Source organism: Panulirus ornatus, chromosome 43 (genome assembly GCF_036320965.1).
Source record: "Panulirus ornatus isolate Po-2019 chromosome 43, ASM3632096v1, whole genome shotgun sequence".
Taxonomy (NCBI): Eukaryota; Metazoa; Arthropoda; class Malacostraca; order Decapoda; family Palinuridae; genus Panulirus; species Panulirus ornatus.
Window position 1 is genome coordinate 19,320,667 of NC_092266.1, and position 27,143 is coordinate 19,347,809.

General features: G+C 39.8%; 1 protein-coding gene across 5 annotated transcripts in view; it reads right to left on the reverse strand.

Moving 5' to 3' along the window:
* LOC139762369 (uncharacterized) overlaps positions 1-27,143 on the reverse strand; it is a 122,572-nt gene that overhangs the window by 14,697 nt on the left and 80,732 nt on the right. For 4 of the 5 annotated variants that reach the window (XM_071687157.1, XM_071687154.1, XM_071687156.1 and 1 more), the window contains exons 2-9: positions 25,404-26,191; positions 20,990-21,321; positions 19,004-19,123; positions 18,583-18,785; positions 15,206-18,028; positions 14,555-14,927; positions 7,222-7,479; positions 5,649-5,845 (exon numbers count right to left, since the gene is read on the reverse strand). In XM_071687157.1, the coding sequence (XP_071543258.1) occupies positions 5,649-5,845; positions 7,222-7,479; positions 14,555-14,927; positions 15,206-18,028; positions 18,583-18,785; positions 19,004-19,123; positions 20,990-21,316 (4,301 nt within the window). In that variant the 5' untranslated portion in view covers positions 21,317-21,321; positions 25,404-26,191. The remainder of the gene's footprint in view (positions 1-5,648; positions 5,846-7,221; positions 7,480-14,554; positions 14,928-15,205; positions 18,029-18,582; positions 18,786-19,003; positions 19,124-20,989; positions 21,322-25,403; positions 26,192-27,143) is intronic. The other variant, XM_071687158.1, reaches the window with a different exon arrangement.

Consider the following 27,143-nt stretch of genomic DNA (forward strand, 5'->3'; position numbering starts at 1 on the left):
AAATACATTTTAAGGGAATATAAAATGAGGGTTAGTATCAGCCAACCAATCCAAACAATGCAGTCCTGAGTAGCCATTCATAATTATGATAAATATAAGAGACACCTCATAAACTAAAGCCAAAAAGAGAGACCCAAAATGACAAACAATGGAAATTTCAAATGGTAGTGGGGACTGAACATTTTATGAGGTCCTGAACCTTTCTAAGATAGATAGATATATAGATAGATAGATAGATAGATAGAGAGAGAGAGAGAGAGAGAGAGAGAGAGAGAGAGAGAGAGAGAGAGAGAGAGAGAGAGAGAGAGAGAGAGAGAGCATGCCTCCCTTTTTGAACTCACCTTAAATTTGCCTATGGAAAAACTCAATACATGTCAAGGAAAATCTGATTTTGCTGACAAATTAACTGAAAACTGAAATAAAGTACTCAACAATGTAACTTAATGCAAACATTTCCAACTTTCCCGAGATAATTTTTCTTCAAAAAATCAAGTAAGGTAAACAGAGAAAACAAAAAACTTTCTAACTGAAGGTTGGAACTTTTCAGTATATTACCAAATCATGGACCAACAGGTCTCCTTTTTCTGATTTTCCCAAGTACTCTAAAGCATTCTGCTCATTCTTTACATACTGCCATGACTGTGTGGGACCACTTGCTCCTCTCACACCTGGAGCTTATCTCATCTTCTAAAGGAATCAGCTGCTAGCCTCTTCCTTCAGGCTTACTGTTACTATCATAACACTTTCCCTATGCAATACATTTTCTGGCTGGTTTTTAGAGTCGATTAGTCCCTAAAGGATCCTAGCCATACTAAGATGTTTTATGGCATAAAGACCATGACCATATATGAACATATTGCCTCTTCCTTGCTTCATCTAATTTGAAGGTGTACTTTTCCCTGTTTGGAGAGATGCCTCGTGTCACAAGCAACTATAATTAGCACTGGGAAAAAATCCTCAAGACAGTTATTGAGATACGACAGTGTCTTACTCTAGATATCTGAGCAGTACTTGAATGAATTGCCTTTTCCCATTGTAATTCAAACTGAAAGACATATTTCAGTATATAATAGATGCCATACATCACAAACAACTACACTGTAATCTAAACTGAACGACATATTTTCTCAGTATGTAGAGATACCTTAGGTCACACACAACTAGAATTAGCACAAGTGAAGAATCCTGTTGTCTCCGTTAACCAAAAAACATGATTAGGGAAGGTGCAGCCATGGTGTATGCCCCACATCAATTAGTGGCTAATCATAGTGATAATAATGATTCAACAGCTGTTGGACTGTTAGAACTAGAAAAAGTTCATTATGTATCAATCATCCATTGATGGTGGAAAAGAGAGAATGATACAGGAGTCAGCAAAAGTCATCACATGTGATAAACAAAGCTTGCACAATGCCCCAAAATCAAATGACTGAAACAATTATGCAAAATTTTGCACATTTTCTGTTTTCTTTAACTTTACCTAATATTTCCAAATACCTGAAAAGACAAACATTCTCTTGAATTTTCTGATAATACAAAGTCCTTTGGGACACCCTAAATTTTCAGGCTTGGTCCTTTAGGGTTTAACCACCATAAAAATCTAAATGTCTACATGGCTTGTAATTTGTTGTATCACTTTTTCAATACTGAAAGCAGCTGTATTTTCTAAATCTAGCATTACTGTTCCTTAAAAACCATATTAGTGACAACTAATTTTCTAAATAAGAAAATGTAGTTTCAATTACCTACTAAAAAAACATGTATCGAAATGACCTTTTGTACTCCTTTACCAGCGTTGACATGAGTTGGATATTCAATATCTAGAATCAATAATCCATAAAAAAAATATCAGTAAATTATAATGCTTCAAAAAGTTAAGAAATGACGAAAAATGTTGAGATCTTGGTAAAAACATTAGGTAGGAGCCTCTGCAAAGAAGCGGCACTGGAGTTCACCAGTTATGGAGACTTTTGCTGTGGCCAACCCCTTGAGAGAGTTTCCAGAGGAATGAGCAACAGAGATATAGGCAGATAGAAGACACTAGAAGCCTAAATTATGTATGTATTTCTTTATAAATATTATCCCTGGGGATAGGGGATTAAGAATACTTCCCACGTATTCCCTGCGTGTCGTAGAAGGCGACTAAAAGGGGAGGGAGCGGGGGGCTGGAAATCCTCCCCTCTCATTTTTTTTTATTTTCCAAAAGAAGGAACAGAGAATTGGGCCAGGTGAGGGTATTCCCTCAAAGGCCCAGTCCTCTGTTCTTAATGCTACCTCGCTAATGCGGGAAATGGCGAATAGTATGAAAAAAAAAAAAAAAAAAAATTTCTTTATAAATATATTCTGTATCCCACATGTTTAATTCCCCTGTAAAGCAATAAAGTTAATTCAAAACGAGGAGTTTTGAAGGCAACATCTGCCACATGCTTAGTGAAACCAAACATTGCACACATCTAGCAACAAAGGTCATGGGGACGTTCCTGAATGGTGCAGTAGAGGGAAAACTTTTCTGACAACCATGGGATGCTATAAATAAATATTTGGATATATTAGAGGGTTAAAAAAAAAAAAGGGTAATATAATTTTACCTAAAGTGATCTTACTGCTTTTTCAGGTAAGTTATTAGTTAACTCTTGCTCTTCTATAACCACCTTCACATAATATAAAGAGTTTCATGGTCATTAAATTTATGATTGCTTCTTATCTTTTTTCTTCTTCCTTCCATGACTTTTTCAAAACCATGGATTAACAAATCTCTCTTATCTTTGTCTGCAGTGATTTTTTCTACATTGAAGGCTCTAGTCGTGGACAAAAGTCCACATCATGGCCGTGCCTTAATTGAAACACAAAGAGAATTATGAAGGGGAAAAAGAAAAGACAATGGAAAGTATTTACAAATTTTGGAGGAAGTGAAAAAAACTATCTTTTAAAATGTGCCAGGTCATAGTTATAGGGAAAAACATGAGAAGGCAGAGAGTTCCAAAGCTTTGATGTGTAGGGAAAAATGCAGTTATCAAAATGGCTCAGTCATAGTTATTGGGAAATGCATGAGCAGGTAGAAATTTTCAAAACTTTGATATGTAAGGAAAAATGCAGTTATCAAAACGGCCCATCCTTGAGTTACTGATGGCCACACAGTAATCATGTGATGCTAAAGCCTGCCAAGTATTGGGTGGTCTAGCTAATGGTGGGGGCATACAAGCAGCCAGCTCTCAGGAGCAGAAACGAAAGAAATACCTACAGAAGGGGGAAAGTGAACCAACACTGCAATGTAGGGCAAAAGAGTCAAGTCTGGAAGTTAGCCTGGGACAGTTTATAAGTCGGACCACTTTCGATTCAACTCTGTCAAGAAAGGAAGCAGACCTAGACACACACACACCCCAAGATGCGAGAGCAGTACTCCAAACAAGGACAAATCAATCCTTTGTATAAACAGAGCAACTGTTCAGAAGAGAAGTTCTGACATCTAAACAGGACATCAAGTCTCTTAGAGGCAGAATTAGGTGTTCCTGTAATGTGTGGTTTCCAAGAAAGAGTGGATGTTACAGTAATAACAAGTATGTTCATTGAGTCAAAGAGCTGGAAATATAGAACTGCCAAAGGAGAGACTACAACTGTGTTGTTTTCAACAGAGAGATGAGTAGAAACTGGGTCTTGGAGGCATTGAAATCAACCAAATTTCATCGACCCCGGTGAGATATCCTGTCCAAATTTGAGTTTACTGAGAAAGCTGTGTCAAGAGAAGAAGTAGATCAAGTGAGAGAAGAATGAACAGAATTGAAGGATGTGGATGAATGATATGTTGAGTCATCAGCATAAGAGTGCACCGGAATACTTGGACAAGAGGAAATCATTGAAAAAAAGGAGAAAAAGTGTAGGGAATATGACAGAAACTTGGAGAAAAAGGGGGAGGCTGATGCATCATTAATGACAGAGATAGATCAATTGGAGAGCAAGCTACATATGAAGGAGCAAAGTGAGGGAGGGAAGCCAACAGAGGTGAGTTTAAGAGATCAGACCCCAATGCCACACCCTGTCAAAAACTTTGGATATATCAGGGGCAACTACACATGACCCCCAAAACCTTTAAGGGACAATGACCAGACATTAGTAAGGTAGGAAAGAGTATCACCAGTGGATCTCACCTTACAGAAGCCATACTGGTGATCAGAAAGAAGACTGTGATATTCGAGGTGTCTAAGGATATGGGAGTTGAGGAGGGATTCAAAGACTTTGGAACTGGTAGATGTCAAAGCAATAGGATACTAGTTAGAGGGGTCAGAATGGTCATCCTTCTTAGGGATGAGACGTATCAATTCATGCTCCCATGGAGAAGGAAAAGTTTTGACTTTTAAACAGAAACAAAACAGATGAGTAATCACAGGTGCAAGTTTAGAGACACACTCTTTCAGTACAAGGGAATGGATGCCATCAGGACTATAAGCCTTGGTTGTGTCCAGAGACTGAAGTGCTTTTTGGAGAGTCCGAAAAGAAATTACAGGGAGGGACACAGGATTAGTAAGAGGAACATCATGGAGTGAAGGACTATGTTCAAGTCATCCAAGGTAGAGTTAGTTAGAGGAGAAACAGTCTTGATTTTGAAACTACAATCTACCTGCTACTGCAAAATTGTTCCAAGGGCATTCTAATTTTGCCTTAATATATTTAACACCAATCGCCTAATTTGTTTCAACTTTAAATCTTCCTTCTTATAATGTACACTTTTAAAAATACCTGGACATGCACAGGTGTATGCAGGAATGCACAACTTTTCATTATGTTTTCACAAATTGGCCAACAAGTTGCGTTCGAATGCATAATGAATTTTTCTCCGTCAAAAAAGAAAGAATGTGGGTACTGGTGCCACATACAAATATGTCTGACACGAGGGTCACTCATTCTTTGAGTGCTGATACATATGACCCATAAGCATAACAGGCTATAGGAGAACTTAAGGTTAAATGTTCTAGAAACTGAGGAAGTAAAGGGACTGACACTGGGTCAGCCAATCCTTGATTCCTTACATATCTGTGGAATAAAGTGGACAGCTGGGTGCTGCAAGAACTAGCCAGAGAATGATGCATGCAAGGAGCTAACCCCTGGGGGCATAAATAAAAAGTAACATCTTTGGTAAGAAACAAGAGTGCAATAAAGATAATAGGTATCAAGCTAAGAAGTGAAGGAATGAGATGATAAAGATAACTGCTTATGACTAAACTCTCTCAAAAAGGTGAACTCCTCCAAACATATTGGATCAATAAATGCTCCATAAAGGGAAGGACCAACTCCTTTAACCGATTCTTAACAACCCTGAATAGAAACATGTTTGAGACCAAAATCACAACTTTCTGGCAACTATTTCACTGTCATGAAGAGTTCATGAGAGAGAAAAGGTTAATCAGTGCAAAGTTAATTGAAAGGACTGCATATAAATATACCTAGGAAAAGATGAAATATACAAAAATGATCAGCTCTCATTGTCATGATCACATGTGTCTTGAAAGGATAATATGCTGCCCCACATGAAATATTACGAGAACCAGTAGTCTGTGGTGTGGAGATACAGAATGTTCCACACAATGATTTACACAGAAAAGTAAGTAGCAGGTGCAAGGCAATGCAGGATGTGAGATATTAGTGGCACATACAGGGGGTAGCCGTGCAGGAAGGGGCAGGTGATGCCTTTGAGGCAAGAGCCCTCTTCCCAGAACCTGCAGGTGATGGATGCCAGGTCATGTGAGAATTTGCAGTCACTACGACGACAACTTCCCTCCATGAAGAATGTGCAGGGACGCCGCGATGGGGGTAGCCATCGTCCTGGTCGTGGCTTTCGTGGCAACTGAACCTGAAATCACTTTCTAAGTGAATTACATCATAAATGTATGTCCACATATACACCTAGCAGCACCTGAACAAAGTTAACAAACATAACTCAAAGAGTTCTTTAATTCAACTAAAAAATCTCACTTATTCAATGTAGTAGTCAAAAGGGGTGACAGTGGGGAGGCTTGAAACCTTCGCATCCTTTTATTATCTTTTGAAAACATGAGGAGAATAAAAATAAGAGTTTCTACTGAAAAACTTAAGTTGGGATGCTTTAATGTGTGTAGATGTAACCTGGATGAGAGTATGGAAAACATAACTGTTTGATGACAGGTACCTGTGAGCTCTGCCCTGAAAAAGACATAATTCAGGAGGTAAGGGGACAGAATGGTTTGGGAATGTACCTGGTGTAAAATGTGGGTTTAGTTTGAGGGCAAGTAATATTCCATTTCCCATGTCTATATTTCAAACATTTATTTCTCTCCCACTTACCTCTATACAAGAGCACTTTAGCACTCTGCCAGTACTAAAACCCTTACCTTGGCTAGTACGTTCGATAAACAGTCTGACCATCTAATCCACAATACTATCCTCTTTCTTCAAAAAATGAAATATGAAATGCAATCCCATCCTCTCCAGATAGTTTACCACACTTCATCATGAGCAAGACCACCAAACTCCTCTCTCTTCACTAGCCCATGAATCATGACTCTCCACAGGCAACTTTGTCCCAAGCATAACATATTTGCTTCCCTATAATCTGACACAATCAGCAGTCCTTTATATTACTGACTCCATCTTATTTTTGAGTCTTTGTCTGTTACCACTTCAACATCTGCCCTCTTCACTGTCATTCCCATTTATCCATTTGTTTTCCTAAAACTATCAAACTCCTCCAAAGATTTTCTTATTTCCTCTGAAGTTCAACAATACTTTCTCTACCCATATGCTATTTGCCTTCTTTTTCAACTCTAATACCATTCTCTTGAACTCCATGTGCTTTCTCAAACACATCCTAATCCATCTTTCACCATCCATCAACATCTAACCATCCATTCCCTTAGTTTTACTTACTCTCATCCAATGCCATTCTTCATTCAATTTCTCCTTCTATTTCTGCACTCACCATTTTCAAAGCACATTCACTTCCACTACTTCTTTCACAAACGTGCCAATTCCTCTTCTAAGCCCAAAACAAATCTTCAATCATTATGTTCACAACCAGCTCCCCTGTAGACCTTTCACTCAACAAACCCTCATTTAAAGTCAATTGACCTTCAACCCCATTCACCTACATATACTCTATGTACGCATCTTTTTTAAATCATACATTCCCAATCACCACTCCTTTCAAAACATTACTTAACATCCTTTTACAAGTTTTCATTTACATCCTACCTTATACGGAATGCCACTCCTTTTCCATTCTTCTTCAAGTTCACTTGAAAACCTTATTGCTGTGGGGTGGCCAGAGGGAAGGTCAGGCAGGGACCCCCCTAAACGCTGAGTGGTGGGATCTGAGGCACCAAAGATCTGGTCATATAGAGAATCATCTAGGTATTCCACAGGAATGGTGTAAGTGGTTCCATCAGACTCATAAATCAATACCTCTCCACCTTCACAATCTTCGTCATCACCCAATCCATCTCGGCCATCCTATTTAATTAAGAAACAACTGAAGTTAAACTTCAAAACTGAGTATCAATTTCTAAACTATACCTATCAAATAAACATTATCCTTTCCTCTCCATGAGACTTAATTTGAGATATCATCAAGGATTGCTCTAGATCTGATGTATTGGTTCCTGCTTTCATCTTAATTCCCAACTAATGTTTGACTACATCACTTACCTATTCATGTTACCATGTACTGGCCTTCAGATCCTCCAACATAATCATATAAACCGTGGACTCATTCAAAAAGTAATTGTTACATGTTGCATATTTTTCAAACAATCGCGAAGGATCATGTGTCTGACATCTTGTGATGTTAACATGTGTGCGAGAGAAGGATTTTGGAGTCAGCATCGTCCATAAACTGTTGCCAGAGTCCCACAATAGAAGAGTAGTAAAGGAGACAAACTGGCTTCTAGCAAATTTCAGAATAGCTTACAAGTGCATGGAAAAGGAAATAAATAGCAAGCTGTCATAACCTACATAAGCCAAAACTAGAACATGCTTCTTAAGTCTGGTCACCATACCTAAAGTAGAGCACAGAGCTAATAGAGAAAGTCTAGAGGATGACAACAAAGACGGTACCAGAATTAAGATGGCATAATCACAGAGAAAAGTTACAGGCTTTAAATCTGCCCACCCTGGAAGAAAGAAGACTGACCTGATCACAACCTTTAATTATCTAAAAACAGATTGATTGACAGGAACGAATGAAAAGTTCTTTGAGAGATACAGTGACAGAGAAACTCGAGGACATAGTAAGAAATCAAGCAAGAAGCTCATCAAAAAAAGGTGTAAAGAAGTCCTTTTAGAGTATAGCAGTAGTGGCTGAATGGAACAGAACAAGCGATGACATTGTTAATGGAAGCACCATACATAAATCTAAGAAGTTGTATGACAGTAAAGAATATTCAAGAGATGGGCTGTGTGAATGTAAAACAACCTCCAAAACAGTATAATGATAGTAAAGAATGTTCAAAAGATGGGGCCCCTTGATTGAGTATAACAGTGGTGGCTGAATGGAACAGAACAAGCGATGACAATGTTAATGGAAGCACCATACATAAATCAAAGTTGTATGACAGTAAAGAATATTCAAGAGATGGGCTCTGTGAATGTAAAACAACCTCCAAAACAGTATAATGATAGTAAAGAATGTTCAAGATATGGGGTCCCTTGATTGAGTATAACAGTGGTGGCTGAATGGAACAGAACAAGCAATGACATTGTTAATGGAAGCACCATACACAAATCTAAGAAGTTGTATGACAGTAAAGAATATTCAAGAGATGGGCTCTGTGAATGTAAAACAACCTCCAAAACAGTATAATGATAGTAAAGAATGTTCAAGAGATGGGGCCCCTTGATTGAGTATAACAGTGGTGGCTGAATGGAACAGAACAAGCGACGACATTATTAATGGAAGCACCATACATAAATCTAAGAAGTTGTATAACAGTAAAGAATATTCAAGAGATGGGGCCCCTTGATTGAGTATAACAGTGGTGGCTGAATGGAACACAGCAAGCGATGACATTGTTAATGGAAGCACCATACATAAATCTAAGAAGTTGTATGACAGTAAAGAATATTCAAGAGATGGGCTCTGTGAATGTAAAACAACCTCCAAAACAGTATAATGATAGTAAAGAATGTTCAAGAGATGGGGCCCCTTGATTGTAACCCCCCCCCCAACAACAACAACAACAACAATACAAATAAATAATTACTTAAGCTCTGATTTTCTCTCTCCACATAAAATACCAAATAATGAAAGTTCAATTTGTTTAGAATATTGAATCACTTAACATAACAATACTGCTTATATTTCTGGTGACAGAAAAATCATTCGTTCATTCATTCATATACATCAAGTTTTTCCTGTATGTAAATAACAAATGTGTAGCGTGCTTATTAAAGGGGTACCAAATCATGCCTGCAAAGGAACAATGAAGTACACATTGTGCTAAGGTGTATATCTATACTATAAAAAGGTAGTCCTGTCTTCTGTTTGTGGACACGCAAAGGAAGTTTGCACGTGAATGATGCCTAACCCTCACACACAACTGTCAAAATTTCATCCATTCCCTTGTCAGGATAGAAAATGCTGGTAGATAGGATGACATATTTTCTGGAAACCATTATACTCTATTACATACTACAGAAAGCCAGTCCTATCTGTTTTCTGTCAGCAAACATGCCAAGGAAACTGCAAGATGCATGATGACAACCCTATGCAAAGTTGCCATTACAATAATTCATCCATTTCCTTGGCAAAATTGAAAATGCTGGTCGGTGTGATACATTTTCAAGAAAACATGTTAGTGCTGAGTGGAAAGGTTGTGCCGGCAATATGGGAGGTATGATGGGGAAAAAATAGCAGGTCTGGTGAGTAAGTAGATGTACCAGTGAACAATGCCCTCCACAGGACCTAGCAGATGGGAGCTCGAATCTGCTAGTACAGGTGAAATCATACCTGTAAAAAGAACCAGTTATCATACACTGGCAGTACACCTACCTCAATGGGGTCCATTCAAAGCCCTTCAACACCAATGAGCTCAATGAACATACTTGGTATTACAATAACATCCACTCTACCTAGGATACCCCACATTACAGAAATAGATAAGCTTTCCTCGAAGAAACTTGGAATCTTGTTTAGATGTAAATGTTTTTTTCTTCTAAACAGTTGCTCACAAGGCAAAGTGAGCCCAGCTGGCTAAACGCTGTGGGGTACCAATGCCGTTCATGCCATGCTGCCCACTGCATCAGTTCCCTAGTTGCATTTAAATAATATGGACGCATCATTTGCCACTCATATATTTCTATGATCCTACCCACTTCAGTTAATCACCACTATGCCTAAGCATCCATCAACAACTACAAATGAGCCTATTCAAGATATAGAGGTCTCTTAACTAAGCCTGCTGTGAAGGATTTGCATTAAATGATATGAAAAATTCTCTATTTAATAAATATACCATTTGAAGGTATAGTAGTCCCAACAATGTTACATGGATACAAGGCATGGACTATAGATGAGGATGTGCATACAAGGGTGGATGAATTGAAAATGAAAAGATGGAAGACACAATGGGAAGTGAGGTACATACATTCTTCATCACTCCCAGATGCTTTGCTCCCCTTGACTCACTTTCTATCTTTCCCCTAAAAGAAAGTACAGAGAAGGAGGCCAAGTGAGGGTATTCCCTTAAAGGCTTAGTCCTCTGTTCTTAACGTCACCTTGCTAATGAGGGAAATGGCGAATATGCATGAAGAAAAAAAAAAAAAAAAACTTGACGCATGTCTGAATCAGGCACGTTTATTACTCATACTGGTACACCAAGTCACCTAGTGTGAACATGAAGCTTGTCCCTCCATAGCGAAGTAGCCAAGTCTGACGATTCGGTGGTGTACTGAAGGAGGTTGCGATCACATTCGTTAGAAGCAAAGTAAGTTTTTGCCTGTATCTTACCTGTAAAGCTGTGAATGACATAATGATGTGAAGCATTGTCTGTTCAGAGGATGAAAGACTGTAGTGCATAGCCTTGAAAGGGAAGATGTGGTTCTTGAAAAGAATACGTATGACCCTGAATTGGAAAATGCTACCATTTCCCCATTCAAGGCCATATAACCATACTTATTTCCCACAAACAGGGCCTGTTTTCTTGTTTTTGTAATTAGTGCCAGCTTATGTGCTCTGTGCCTGTGTGTGTTAACAATGCATGAATAGTATAATGTAGCATACATAGTGCATTATAAATCAGCCCTTTGGGTCACCAGGCCAGGAAAAGATTGTATTCAGGGTTGCAATCAAAAATATCTGGTAAACACTGAATCAAAGGAAAGGACTAACACACATACAGAATCTATAGACAAAAGTGGGCAAGGAGGCACAGAATGAGCAATTTCAGCAGCTGATTAACACAAAATGAGCATGAGGACTGATGTACAGGGACAAAGACCAGGGATCATAGTAACAGAGGTATGCAGGAAATTAAGTTAAACTGTACAAAGAATAATATGTTCTAAAAGGGCAAATGAGAGTTGGGGTGAGAGAGTATCATTAAATTTTAGGGAGAATAAAAAGATGTTCTGGAAGGAGGTAAATAAAGTGCGTAAGACAAGGGAGCAAATGGGAACTTCAGTGAAGGGCGCAAATGGGGAGGTGATAACAAGTAGTGGTGATGTGAGAAGGAGATGGAGTGAGTATTTTGAAGGTTTGTTGAATGTGTTTGATGATAGAGTGGCAGATATAGGGTGTTTTGGTCGAGGTGGTGTGCAAAGTGAGAGGGTTAGGGAAAATGAGTTGGTAAACAGAGAAGAGGTAGTAAAAGCTTTGCGGAAGATGAAAGCCGGCAAGGCAGCAGGTTTGGATGGTATTGCAGTGGAATTTATTAAAAAAGGGGGTGACTGTATTGTTGACTGGTTGGTAAGGTTATTTAATGTATGTATGACTCATGGTGAGGTGCCTGAGGATTGGCGGAATGCGTGCATAGTGCCATTGTACAAAGGCAAAGGGGATAAGAGTGAGTGCTCAAATTAGAGGTATAAGTTTGTTGAGTATTCCTGGTAAATTATATGGGAGGGTATTGATTGAGAGGGTGAAGGCATGTACAGAGCATCAGATTGGGGAAGAGCAGTGTGGTTTCAGAAGTGGTAGAGGATGTGTGGATCAGGTGTTTGCTTTGAAGAATGTATGTGAGAAATACTTAGAAAAGCAAATGGATTTGTATGTAGCATTTATGGATCTGGAGAAGGCATAAGATAGAGTTGATAGAGATGCTCTGTGGAAGGTATTAAGAATATATGGTGTGGGAGGCACGTTGTTAGAAGAAGTGAAAAGTTTTTATCGAGGATGTAAGGCATGTGTACGTGTAGGAAGAGAGGAAAGTGATTGGTTCTCAGTGAATGTAGGTTTGCGGCAGGGGTGTGTGATGTCTCCATGGTTGTTTAATTTGTTTATGGATGGGGTTGTTAGGGAGGTGAATGCAAGAGTTTTGGAAAGAGGGGCAAGTATGAAGTCTGTTGGGGATGAGAGAGCTTGGGAAGTGAGTCAGTTGTTGTTCACTGATGATACAGCGCTGGTGGCTGATTCATGTGAGAAACTGCAGAAGCTGGTGACTGAGTTTGGTAAAGTGTGTGAAAGAAGAAAGTTAAGAGTAAATGTGAATAAGAGCAAGGTTATTAGGTACAGTAGGGTTGAGGGTCAAGTCAATTGGGAGGTGAGTTTGAATAGAGAAAAACTGGAGGAAGTAAAGTGTTTTAGATATCTGGGAGTATATCTGGCAGCGGATGGAACCATGGAAGCAGAAGTGGATCATAGGATGGGGGAGGGGGCGAAAATTCTGGGAGCCTTGAAGAATGTGTGGAAGTCGAGAACATTATCTCGGAAAGCAAAAAATGGGTATGTTTGAAGGAATAGTGGTTCCAACAATGTTGTATGGTTGCGAGGCGTGGGCTATGGATAGAGTGGTGCGCAGGAGGATGGATGTGCTGGAAATGAGATGTTTGAGGACAATGTGTGGTGTGAGGTGGTTTGATCGAGTAAGTAACGTAAGGGTAAGAGAGATGTGTGGAAATAAAAAGAGCGTGGTTGAGAGAGCAGAAGAGGGTGTTTTGAAATGGTTTGGGCACATGGAGAGAATGAGTGAGGAAAGATTGACCAAGAGGATATATGTGTCGGAGGTGGAGGGAATGAGAAGAGGGAGACCAAATTGGAGGTGGAAAGATGGAGTGAAAAAGATTTTGTGTGATCGGGGCCTGATCATGCAGGAGGGTGAAAGGAGGGCAAGGAATAGAGTGAATTGGAGCGATGTGGTATACCGGGGTTGACGTGCTGTCAGTGGATTGAATCAGGGCATGTGAAGCGTCTGGGGTAAACCATGGAAAGCTGTGTAGGTATGTATATTTGCGTGTGTGGACGTATGTATATACATGTGTATGGGGGTGGGTTGGGCCATTTCTTTCGTCTGTTTCCTTGCGCTACCTCGCAAACACGGGAGACAGCGGCAAAATGAAAAAAAAAAAAAAAAAAAAAAAAAATTGAGATGGAGCAATCATGGAGGTTTATAGATCAGTTGATGATGGGTTTCTGACCATGCTTATCAACTAAGAGAGAAAGAGAGAGAGAGAGAGAGAGAGAGAGAGAGAGAGAGAGAGAGAGAGAGAGAGAGAGAATTTCATTAAAGTCAGAGACTAGGAAAGAAAGAAGAAATATTCAAAAGATTATGCAAGGCTATAGAACTGCCAGATACATTTCTAGGATAAAAGAAAGAAGAAAAACTGGTGGACATAATCAAGACATAAGGGAGTGACCAGTTATGGTTTCATTTGCTTTGGAGTCGTCTAGACAGGAAGTACTTGGGAAAGCTAAGAATACTTAAGAAAAGTGGAATTCAGCGAAATAATCGTCAAACATAATAAACCAAAGGAAGAATAGGAGAAAAGAAAAAGATACAGCCAGAAGACAAAAATGATGCTTGAGGATGGAGCTAACACACCTGCATTCTTAGAAAGCAGGCATGTTAGGATATGGTAAAGTCAGACTGAAAAAAGTGATCACATAATGCTCAAGTTTGGCTGTATGGTAAATGCAGACATTAAAAGGTCAGAGGTGAAACAACACATAAAGAGATATAATTGAGGAAAACACACATGGTAAAAAGATTGTGAAGTGAAGTTCAGTGGTTTTTTATCTTTTTGGTTTTCAACTTTTCTATTTCTGTCCTCCCCCTTTTCACACACCGTGGTTATAACCACTTAAAACATAAAGATAATCTACACACTACTATTACAATATCTAACAAGCACTACTCAACCCACTCAAAGACCTCACATCTTATTCACTATCATATTCTTCCTTGCAAGAAACATATCCATAAGTCTTGTCTTTCCTGACTTCACTGTAACTACACCACCAGTACCTCAACATTCTCAATTTGTTAATGGTAGGTTAAGGTTAAGGGTCGTAACACCAAATATCAGTATCATTCCTCCTTACAATTCACAGAAATAAAAATCCTAAAAACTTTTCCATAAAAGACTAAATTCCTACCTCCATATCATGAGCACCAGCAGCCTGAGGTCCCCACTCGAACCCATCATTCAGTTCCCATCCAGGTGCTAAATCATCCAGGTCCTCCCGTTCTGTATCTTCATGTACCATAATTTTTGCTTTACACAAGGGGATACTTGAATCTGCAGTCTTGCTCACTGGATTCCCAGAAGAACACTTTTTGAGGCGCTCATGCAATGGTCTGGGTGAGTGACCATCTGAGACTAAGGCTGGAACACCAGGATGCAGAGGCTGAGAACTAGTAGTCTGAGCATGAACAGCTCCCAGGAGTTCATCAGCCTCTTGGTCCACCTCCAACCGCAATTCAGTGCAAACTCCTGGAGCATCTACATTTGCACTGAGAGTGACATTCCTATATGAAAGAGGCAAAAAAATTTACTGAATTATCACTGTATGATGTTTTTTCTGTCTTTTTGAGCATATTTCATATTACAAGTTAGTTCAAAAATTACATCTGACAAATACATTTCTGCAGTGCACTAGTGCAATAAGCCACATAAAAAAGTTTACAAGTGATAAATAAATTTCAAACACCAAAACACAGAGATTTCGGAAATAAACATGAATGTAACATAAACATATGGTCTTATGAGTAATGTGTTAATTAGTAACAGCATATAATTTCCATACCTTTTCTGAATGTCATCAGAGTGCAGGTTCTGCTGATTGCTTAACAGAGAATTTTCAGACCAAATCTGTTCTTTTCTACTGTTTCCTGATTTTTCCACACTATCTATGTGCTTCCATGGGCCTAATTCGTTTAATGCAGACATCAAGTGACAATTATCATGGAATTTACCAGGTATATGAGTTGTTGGGTTGGTAATAATGTACATGTTGGCCCTGCTTGTGTCAAGGTCTGATTCTTCAGTGGCACATGCAGTTAAGCCAGTCCAGAGAGCATGAAGACTAGGCATGGTTGCAGGGATGGTTGGAGAGGATGGGGAACTGCTTTGATGCCAGAGTGACGCTAGAGACGTAGGGATAACAACAGCCTCTGACTTCCGACTAATATTTGACTCATCAGGAGGAGGTTCAAAGTGTCCTTCACTGCTCCATCCTGTGGCTCCTTCCCCTTCTCTTTCAAGCCAAGCACCTCCTGGAATTCCTCCACCCTCTAGTTCACCTAAGTGAGGCCAACCATCTTCCCTATCTTGTTCCACCTGAATCTGCCAAATGTTTCTTGAGTATGTTGGTTCTGAGGGTTGAAGTCCACTCTTCCATATGCTTGCCAAATTACTGCTGTCTGGAAAATCTTGCTGTTGAAATTCAAAAACATCTGGTTCTTGTTCTTCTTCCTTACATACAAAACGGTCTGTAAGACATAGCTTTCCATATGGAGCCAACTTCTCCACATTAATACGTAAAGATTGTAACCCCCCTGTCAAACTTTCCTCTTCAGTCTGACAAAATTTTTCATTGTTAACAACTTTGAACTTTGGGATCAATGCAATGGCTGTATAACTTTCATGAGCAGCAACCTCTTTTTCTTCTTCCACTTGTATCACCTTGGGAGCTGGTTCCTTGTACACCATATACTTTTTAGGTGACCCTTCTAAAAGGTCACTTTCAAGAAACAATGCCCCACTACTTGTACGCTGGAATGGCAAATCGGGACGTTCAGAATTCACAATGAACATAGTGCCATCCTCATAGTGATCATCTGCCATGCTTCCTATACTGTCTTGGCGAATAGGTCTAAAGTGTGTACGTGGAGATGTTAATAAATTCTCCTCCTCCTGGGCTGGAGGAAGTGCATCAATATTCTCAAAAACTCCAATATGACTTGCACTATTACTTCCTGAACTTAAGAGCAAACTTTCAGGAAGTTGCTCCAGGGATGGAATCGGTTCTACACTTTTACCACGAGGAATGACCATTGAAAAACCACTATTTTCTGTATGGCGAAGGTCAGCTTGGGGACCACGAGGTCCAGATGGCATTTGTTTTACGGCTGAAGTGTCCGGAGCAGCCTCTTCTTGAGACTCATAGCTCTTACAAACATCTTCTACAAGGGCCATCATTTTCTCATGCTCTGAATCTGTATGACTATCATGTACTACTTCTTCAAAACTATTGTTTTCTGAAACATAATCTAAATTACTATTACTTATACTAAGTTCTGCAAAAACACTTTCAAGACCTAGTGTACTTTCCCATAAATTTTCAATTCCCATTTGCAAGAATGACTCACATAATTTGTTCTCTAATTCTTCTGTGGTGTGGCATTTTCCTTCCTCTTCTTTATAAGATTCCAAAGAATTACCGATCTGGTCATCCATGCAGAGAGGAAGTGTACCCTCATTAGCAGAAATATCATTAGCATTGCAGTCTGACCATATGGACTTCTCTAAGCTGTTATGCAAATGAAGAAGGGTATTTGCATCTTTAAGAGAGTTTTCTTTCAAGTTATCATGAGGACTTCGACTCGAAATGCTGCACAAGAGAGCAGCCTCTTCTGTTATGGGATTAAAAGCACGCCATGTGTGATTTTGATGCCATCCATCATTAGTGGGTATCACAGGCTCCTGGATGACTTTGTTGCCATGGCTATGCTCTATGGAGATAGAATCATGATTCTCATGCTGCTCTGGAATATTAAAGCCCCAAATAGTGGTATACAGAGCCATTTCCTCAACAGCTGGAGGATCCCATACATGTTCCCCTCGACCATAGCAAAGAGGTTCCCCTGCCTGACCCCATACCTGAGCCACTGTGTCTGAGATTTTCCGCTCCAACTGCCTCACACTTTCAGCCTCCTGGGTCTCAACATCGCTACTGGAACCACTTGTGCCACCAGAGGTGCTCCCACGTTCAAAAAGTCGGCTACCTCCTCCTCCCTGCAAACTATTGCCCTCATTGTCACTAGCTCCTAGGAGTAAATCTCCCATACATTCCCACTCCTCTTGGCTCATCTTTTCCTTTTCTAAACCCAAAGACCCTGAGGTCTTACCAAGCTTGTCATCTCTGGACTTCTCTAAATCATCACTTTTATCCCGGTCTTCAGAGCTTTCACGTGAGCTGGTATCACCTATGTATCCTTCTCCAATATCCTCATCTAACAGAGGACCCATAAATTTTTTACGTCGTCTCTCTACACCTCTTTCAGGCTCTGAGGCACTGTCAGTGTCATAGCTTTCATTCAGCTTTGCTTCTTTATGTTTTAGGGCGGCATGCCATGTAAATGAAACATGATGTCGTCGGGACCCTTCATGACTAACAATCCCATCAAATTTTGCTTCTATTTCCTTTTTCTCCTTTTCACGGCACTTCTTACGGTGGGTTCGAGGCATCTTGGTGGAATTGGTTTGGATGGCTTCGTTATGTGCGAAAATTGAGGACTTCTGGCCCTCCCAGACACATGAACAGAGAGCATCTCCTGACTTCCATGGTTTTGCACAAAAGCAGTTTTCCTTGGAAGACCCACTTAGAGGTGGAAAGGCTGCATAGTATCTGAAGAAAAAGCAATCTGCCTAAATAATAAGCAACAAGAAATGAGCTTAAAGCACATGAATTAAGTAAAGGATTAAGACACGATAATTATGACAATATACAGTATGCAAAGAATACATGATCTAAACTTAATTCATACCATAAGTGAAATTCACACAAGAGCTACAGTGAGTGTCATGAAAATATATATTCTCACACTCCATGCTAATCAACGAAGCTTGCCATTTCCCATCTTTCTCCTTTTTGTCTTATACAGATTACTTACTTCATTTGCAGATGCAACCCTAATTCTGTTCACACATATACCTATTTCTCTAATAACAGATTGCAAAACTGAAGAGGCAATTACTCCAAAATGAAGGTCTTCAAGAAAATATCTCGACAATCCAGCTAAGTTTTCTAACTCTTAAATGCATAGAGTACTTAATATGGCATGGGAGACTATGCACAAATCAATCTACAATAGTTTATGGATATATGAAAAACCTTTCTAAAATACCTCAAAACACCTTAATAAACTCTAGAAATCGTGATTATGAAAGCATTAGTCTTACTTTTCAGCCTGTTCCTCTGGTGTAGATGAAGATGCATACTCATCTGTATCAATATTGCTCTCCTGGGAAACAGCATTCAATGCAACTGACTTGTCCTTGTTGCCACAAGCAGGAGTACTGTTAGTAATGTTACAGTGCTCATTCTCAGCAGCAGTTTTCAAACGAGAACAAAGTTCTTCCACCAGGCTCTCCAAGTCATAGCGCTGCCAATAATGAAAATAACCAAAATAATCAGTTAAATGCTCTTTTAAGACATACCTTCTTGGCAAATTCAAAAATGCTTTCAGAGATTGCACACTTGACAACCCTGTACTGCAAAGTTTCAGAAACTGAATCAGATGCCAAGTCTACGATCACTTCACAGAAAAATAACCCAGCACAGACATTCTCTGTCATCAGCTTTACATCCTAATAGCTTTACCTCATCAGAAGCAGACATGAGGCACTGGAGAGCAGCCACCTTCTGCAGTTCCTCTGAGGTCAGTATACGGTGTTTTTGGCGAACCTTGTGGCGTTTACGAGCACGACGACTTCCTCCACGCTACAAGATACATGAAACTTATAACATACATTAATAAGGATAGTCTAACTACCATCCAGTGCTAATTACACCTAGTTAAAACATTTACCTTTCACACAAAGCTTATCTATACATTGAGATTAAGAAAGAAAAATAACACAGGAATATCTTGTCAAGAATTTGCAAAAAAATTACCTTCACGGTAAAGAATCCACTTGGAAGATTCAACATATACAACACTACTTCTCATTTCAACTGGTATCAAATCAGTCAGGATGCAAGATGATGTCAGGAAGAATCTAAAGGAGTGATTATGTACAGAATAGATCAAAATGGTATACTTCACTCACAGCATTTACAACAAGTGGTTTATAACACATATCAACGGGATAAAACTATGAAAGATATGTGATATCACTCAAACATGAAAATGAATTAGTCCAATCCAATGCCAAAACCTTTTAAAATGATTGCCAAAGCACACAATATCACATTCTAATCTATAAATACATCTTTGATGATTTCGTCTAGGAATACAGTGCTGCTTAATTCTGCCGCCTGCTTGAGGATGCATGATGAGTGAAAAGTCACCTTTTGCAAGAGAGAGAGAGAGAGAGAGAGAGAGAGAGAGAGAGAGAGAGAGAGAGAGAGAGAGAGGAGAGGAGAGGAGAGGAGAGGAGAGGAGAGGAGAGAGAGAGAGAGGGATTGTGTGTGTGTGTGTGTCTATGCTGTCTCTGCTAAAAAGCGTAGTGCAGCTGTAGAGCTGCAGAAACCCCTACAAAAAGGGTTCCAAGGAAACACGAACACTTTTTGAAAGGGGTCCTGGGGTCATCATAAAAAAATAAATTCTATGAATGACACAGCAAACTCAAACACCATGGCATGAAACATATATCAATTTGGGCTGATGTGCTCTCTAGTAATGAGATGATGATAATTATACTACTGTAATGCTGGTTCCTCATACTGTGGATGGGGTTCCTTTTCTCTTAAGAACAAATCTTTTTTAAACATGAATGAATTTCATAATAATTATGTCTCCTATGAGTCATATACAGTGATAGGCAAGGGAATGAGCAGGACACAAACTCTTCCCTCTCATAATTTCAAATTCCATTAACTGGAACAGAAGAAAGAGCCAAGAAAGGATATGTCCTCAAAGGCACAGGTTAGGGCGTTTGAGCATCCATAGGAAATTTAAGGTGCTACATTAGATGAGAACAACCTACATGTTCTGGCTCTGAATGAAACGGGAAGAAAAGAAAAGAGAGACAGGTGCTATGTTTGATAAGAAAAACATTGTTCTGGGTCTGAGGCATGCACATAAAATTTTCCCTTCATGGCAAACAGCATTGTTAATGACATATAGCATTTATATTGCCTACACAAAGTACCAGCCTATTATAATGTTGGCAGGAAAATTCACAATGTAAGTGTACCTGCTCCATCCTTTCCCCGTAAAACATATGGAGACATACTTACAGGGTTAAAGAATTTTCTAGGATCTTACACGGGTGGGACTGCTGTTGATGATAGGAACAGCCAACTACAAATATCTAATGTGCCAGACAGTTCAGGCTTTTGCTAAGTACACACATATAAGTATTTATATTCATTACACTTAATCGGTGCCAGGAAACATAAGAATGGCCCATCTACTCACATACACATACATAAATATGTTAACATATGTTCTGTCTACAAGATTTCTTGGCCACTGATGCCCCAGTTACAAGCATCAAGATAATACTATACATTTGTGTAAAGTATTTCATACTTCATGATCATATAGGTGACAAAAGACATTTACACTAAGGTTGCATGCACTATCTATACGAGAAATTCCAGATCATATAGGACAAAGAAAAATATAAAGTTTCATTATACCTGCTGTGGGGTGAAGGATGACAGATCAGGAAGATCAGCGTCTGGGTGAGTAGTGTGACCTAGTAGGTCATCCAAGTCCAAATCACGCAAGTCAAAGTCATCCAGGTGGCGACGAGAGAGTGGATGGTGATAACGGCCACTAGCGTTGCCAGAGCAGGTGGTAGCGGAGATGGGAGTTGTGGGAGCAGGGTGGGGGCAGTAGTGGTGGTGGAGTAGGGACAGGAGGGTGTGTGCATATGTGGGGCCTGGGATTCCACGTTCCTCCAATTCCCCACACAACCACTCCACCACCAGTGATGGCGGCCACTCACACCGTACAAGCTTCATAACAACTGTTATTGTTGTTGATGCAAAATAAAAAAGATGACACATCAGATAATATATATGAATGAAAATTTTCAACAATTAATCAATTATCAGGTAAATCAAAATTTTAAATAAATGGATTTTACAAACCCTATACTAATCTTTCAATATTTCTTAAATCCTTTCTTTAAATTTTTCTACCTCCCTACATCCATTATCTGAATCAATTCTCAGTCTTTGAAATTTACTGATTACCTGATTTAGGCTTTTCAATATATGAAAAAGGTTAATTTAAAGGTTAACTTCTGTGTCATACCTTTAGACCAAGGAAAATCCAACATGAGTAAGGATCTCCAGCAATTATCTTTTTCCTTTTTTTGGAAGGGGGTAACATATGTTTTAAGTTAATAAGCATCTGCTTTAGACTTTCATGGTTGAACTATGACCTCCAGTGATACACATATCATACTGAAGGACAAAGAGATCTTATGTCTACCATGCTATACAAGTGACACAAAATGGGAGAAAAATTCCAAAGCCTGAATTAACCTGAACCCTGAGAATGTTATAGATACTACCAGAAGTACGTTAATTTTTAGATGAAATACTAATATACTACCTGAAGTTTCAGAAACAGGATTCTTGCTAAAGGTTTAAGAGTGGTGCTGCCCTATCATGCTCCTTTTCATGAGCCACCAAGACACACACAGAAGTGGTAGAGGATGTGTGGATCAGGTGTTTGCTTTGAAGAATGTATGTGAAAAATACTTAGAAAAACAAATGGATTTGTATGTAGCATTTATGGATCTGGAGAAGGCATATGATAGAGTTGATAGAGAGGCTCTGTGGAAGGTATTAAGAGTATATGGTGTGGGAGGCAAGTTGCTAGAAGCAGTGAAAAGTTTTTATCGAGGATGTAAGGCATGTGTACGAGAAGGAAGATGGGAAAGTGATTGGTTCTCAGTGAATGTCGGTTTGCAGCAGGGGTGCATGATGTCTCCATGGTTGTTTAATTTGTCTATGGATGGGGTTGTTAGGGAGGTGAATCCAAGAGTTTTGGAGAGAGGGGCAAGTATGCAGTCTGTTGTGAATGAGAGGGTTTGGGAAGTGTCAGTTGTTGTTTGCTGATGATACAGCGCTGGTGACTGAGTCTGTTAAAGTGTGTGAAAGAGGAAAGCTAAGAGTAAATGTGAATAAGAGCAAGGTTATTGGGTACAGTAGGGTTGAGGGACCAGTCAATTGGGAGGTAGGTTTGAATGGAGAAAAACTGGAGGAAGTAAAGTGTTTTAGATATCTGGGAGTGGATTTGGCAGCGGATGGAACAATGGAAGCAGAAGTAAATCATAGGGTGGGGGAGGGGGCGAAAGTTCTGGGAGCGTGGAAGAATGTGTGGAAGGCGAGAACATTATCTCGGACAGCAAAAATGGGTATGTTTAAAGGAATAGTGGTTCCAACAATGTTATACGGATGCGAGAAGTAGGCTATAAATAGGGTTGTGTGGAGGAGGGTGGATGTATTGGAAATGAGATGTTTGAGGACAATATGTGGTGTAATCGAGTAAGTAATGAAAGGGTTAGGTAGATGTGAGGTAATAAAAAGAGTGTGGTTGAGAGAGCAGAAGAGGGGGCATTGAAATGGTTTGGTCATATGGAGAAAATAAATGAGGAAAGATTGATAAAGAGGATATATGTGTCAGAGGTGGAGGGAACGAGGAGAAGTGGGAGATTAAACTGGAGGTGGAAGGATGGAGTGAAAAAGATTTTGAGGGATCAGGGCCTGAACATGCAGGAGGGTGAAAGGCATGCAAGGAATAGAGTGAATTGGAACAATGTAGTATACCGGGGTCGACGTGCTGTCAATGGATTGAACCAGGGCATGTGAAGCATCTGGGGTAAACCACGGAAAGTTTTGTGGGGCCTGGATGTGGAAAGGGAGCTGTGGTTTTGGTGCATTATACGTGACAGCTAGAGACTGAGTGTGAACAAATGTGGCCTTTATTGTCTTTTCCTAGCGCTACCTCGCGCGCATGCAGGGGGAGGGGGTTGTCTTTTCATGTGTGGTGGGGTGGCGATGGGAATGAATAAAGGCAGCAAGTATGAATTATGTACATGTGTATATATGTATATGTATACGTTGAAATGTATAGGCATGTATATGTGCGTGGGGTGGGCCATTCTTTCGTCTGTTTCCTTGCGCTACCTCGTTAACACGGGAGAAAGCGACAAACTATAATAATAATAAAAAAAATTCTTTTTTCATCATACTTTGTCACTGTCTCCCGCATTAGTGAGGTAGCGCAAGGAGACAGACGAAAGAATGGCCCAACCCACCCACATACACATATATATTCATACACGCCCACATATGCACAGATACATACCTATACATTTCAATGTATACATACATATACATACACAGACAAAATACATATATACACAAGTACATATTCATACTTGCTGCCTTCAGCCATTCCCGTTGCCACCCCACCACACATGAAGTGGGATCCCCCTCATTCGGCATGCACAGGAGGTAGCGCAAGGAAAAGACAACAAAGGACACATTCGTTCACACTCAGTCTCTAGCTGTCATGTGTAATGCACCAAAACCACAGCTCCCTCTCCACATCCAGGCCCCACAAAACTTTCCATGGTTTACCCCAGACACTTCACATGCCCTGGTTCAATCCATTGACAGCACGTCGATCTTGGTATACTGCATCGTTCCAATTCACTCTATTCCTTGCACGCCTTTCACCCTCCTGCATGTTCAGGCCCTGATTGCTCAAGATCTTTTTCACTCCATCCTTCCACCTCCAATTTGGTCTCCCACTTCTCCTCACTCCCTCCACCTCTGACATATATATATCCTCTTTGTCAATCTTTCCTCATTCATTCTCTCCATGTGACCAAACCATTTCAATACACCCTCTTCTGCTCTCTCACCCACACTTTTCATTACCACACATCTCTCTTACCCTTTCATTACTTACTCGATCAAACCACACACTGTCCTCAAACATCTCATTTCCAACACAGCCACTCTCCTCCGCACAACCCTATCTATAGCCCGCGCCTCGCAACCATATAACATTGTTGGAACCACTATTTCTTCAATCATTCCCATTTTTGCTATCCGAGATAATGTTCTCGCCTTCCACACATTCTTCAACGCTCCCAGAACCTTTGCCCCCTCCCCCACCCTGTGACTCACTTCCACTTCCATGGTTCCATCCACTGTTAAATCCACTTCCAGACATCTAAAACACTTCACTTCCACCAGTTTTTCTCCATTCAAACTTGCCTCCCATTTGACTTGTCCCTCAACCCTACTGTACCCAATAACCTTGCTCTTATTCAAATTTACTCCCAACTTTCTTCTTTCACACACTTTACCAAACTCAGTCTCCAGCTTCTGCAGTTTCTCACATGAATCAGCCACCAGCGCTGTATCACCAGCAAACAACTGACTCACTTCCCAAGCCCTCTCATTCACAACAGACTGCATACTTGCCCCTCTCTCCAAAACTCTTGGATTCACCTCCCTAACAACCCCATCCATAAACATATCAAACAACCATGGAGACATCATGCAACCATGCTGCAAACCGACATTCACTGTGAACCACTCACTTTCCTCTATTCCTAGTCATACACATGCCTTACATCCTTGATAAAAACCTTTCATTGCTTATCAAAGTACTTCTTTTCTTTCTTTTAAACTATTCGCCATTTCCCGCATTAGCGAGGTAGCGTTAGGAACAGAGGACTGGGCCTTTTTTGGAATATCCTCACCTGGCCCCCTCTGTTCTTTCTTTTGGAAAATTAAAAAAAAACGAGAGGGGAGGATTTCCAGCCCCCCGCTCCCTCCCCTTTTAGTCGCCTTCTACGACACGCAGGGAATACGTAGGAAGTATTCTTAATCCCCTATCCCCTTATGAGAGTATATACCACTCACAGAAACTCAATTTCCTATTAGCTATTTAAAACAATGTCAAAGTCCTTAGTATGACAAATAGTGAGCAAACAGAATACTGTGTATAATAAAAAGACATTAGTCTAAGAATAAAAAAGGAATTTTCAAAGTACACAAAATCCATAAACTAACTAACCTTAAACACTTCAGTTGATTGGAGAATATCAGTCGTTTTCATGTCGTTATCGAGATGTTAGTTTGTGTAGAAAAAGGGTAACTAGCAGTACAGCAAATTAACAAATTAGAGAAATAGAGAAGGAGATAATGAAAAGGAAATTTAGATACAAGTGGCTCAGAAATATGAAAATTAAAATGCAAATAAGCAAAAAGAAAATGTTACTGATGTTTATACTTGGCGCATAGTGAATGACGAAGAAAACTTCTCAATCTAGAGCCACATCAACACAGGCTCTAGACGAGAGGTGTCCTTTTGGCAGCGATGGAGAAGGAGTCCACTGTATAACAGAACCACAGATGGGTCTGATATACACGGAACTGCTACATTAACTTTGTAGCAAGACCTTCTCAACAGATTCCAGCTGAAGGAATCATGAGGAAATGCAGACAGAGCTAGGAAAATAAAAGTTCGATTCCAGTAAGATTCCTTTTAGTAATAATGACAAAGAAAGGAAACGGGTGAATCCTGAGCCTCTTTATTAAAAGGAAAGTTATAAACTACAGAAATTTTATACAAAAGTAGTTGTGGGATAGCAAGGTATTACTGTGAGGAGGAGTGAATTAGTGGGAAAGCAAGCTAAGGGTAGTGATGTGAGGGTATGGGAGAAGTGGGTTCAGGCAGTGGTCATGATGGTGGGGGTTACTGGGGGCGGCGGCGGCGGCGACGGAGGCACAGCGGGCGCGGCAGCAGCTGCTGAGGGGGGCGGGGACCTCGAGCGCTCACCACACCGCCTCCACACATCTTGCCTACAAATGAACAAATAATACAAGTTAGAGGAAATAATTAAACTAGAGATTACTAAATACCTGAAAAAAGAAATTAACTGTAGAATCCGGCTTATACATATATACAGTGGCTTACACTAATTCTGCAGGCTCTTATAATCCTACCAATTGGTTTGGGAGCATGCTGTAAATGCATCTTTGCTCAATCAAATGTTTTCAGGCCAGGGACAATATGCCTAAATATGCAAAATATCTTGGATGGCCAGACACACTTTGTAGATATGTATCCACGCCTTGTTTAAATTTCTTCAACAAGCACCCTCTGTTCTAATAAATCTAATTAACATCTTAAAAAATTTTGGACTCCAGATATTCACACTTACTTCTCAAATAATATTTATAGCACTTTTTGATTTCAATGGTAATATTGTACTTCCATAATTGTCATGCCCACAGGCAGCTATTTTTGTCAGTTACACTTCAGGATCAAAGCAATTCAAACTTACAAATATAATATCAATGAAAATAATATTAAAAGATATGCTACATTTAGAACAACAAAAGTAACTGCAGGTCCAAAAAGTCTAATCATGGGAAAAAAAGGACAAGAAAAATGAAAAAAGAGAGAGTTCCACAAACTTAAAAACCTCTTATCTATCAGTGGTGTTCCAAAGCATGAGAAATTTCCTTGAATATCCTTAGGAATAATAAAAATAATAAAAAAATCAAGACCTTATACATAACAGTGCTTCTGGTTAGGAAGCAACAGCCTTCCTCACTCTTTGCCATCCACCCAACTATGGTTGCAGTAAGTTGGCCTGCCTTCAGCCAATCTGAGATTGTGCCACAGAGATAATATTATTGACTAATGCACTTTTAGCCACAAAAAGCTTAGAAAGTGATGAACTATATCAACCAAAAAGTGTTACAGAGATGGTTTTTGAAAAGACAGGGGAAGAAAACCATAAAAAAA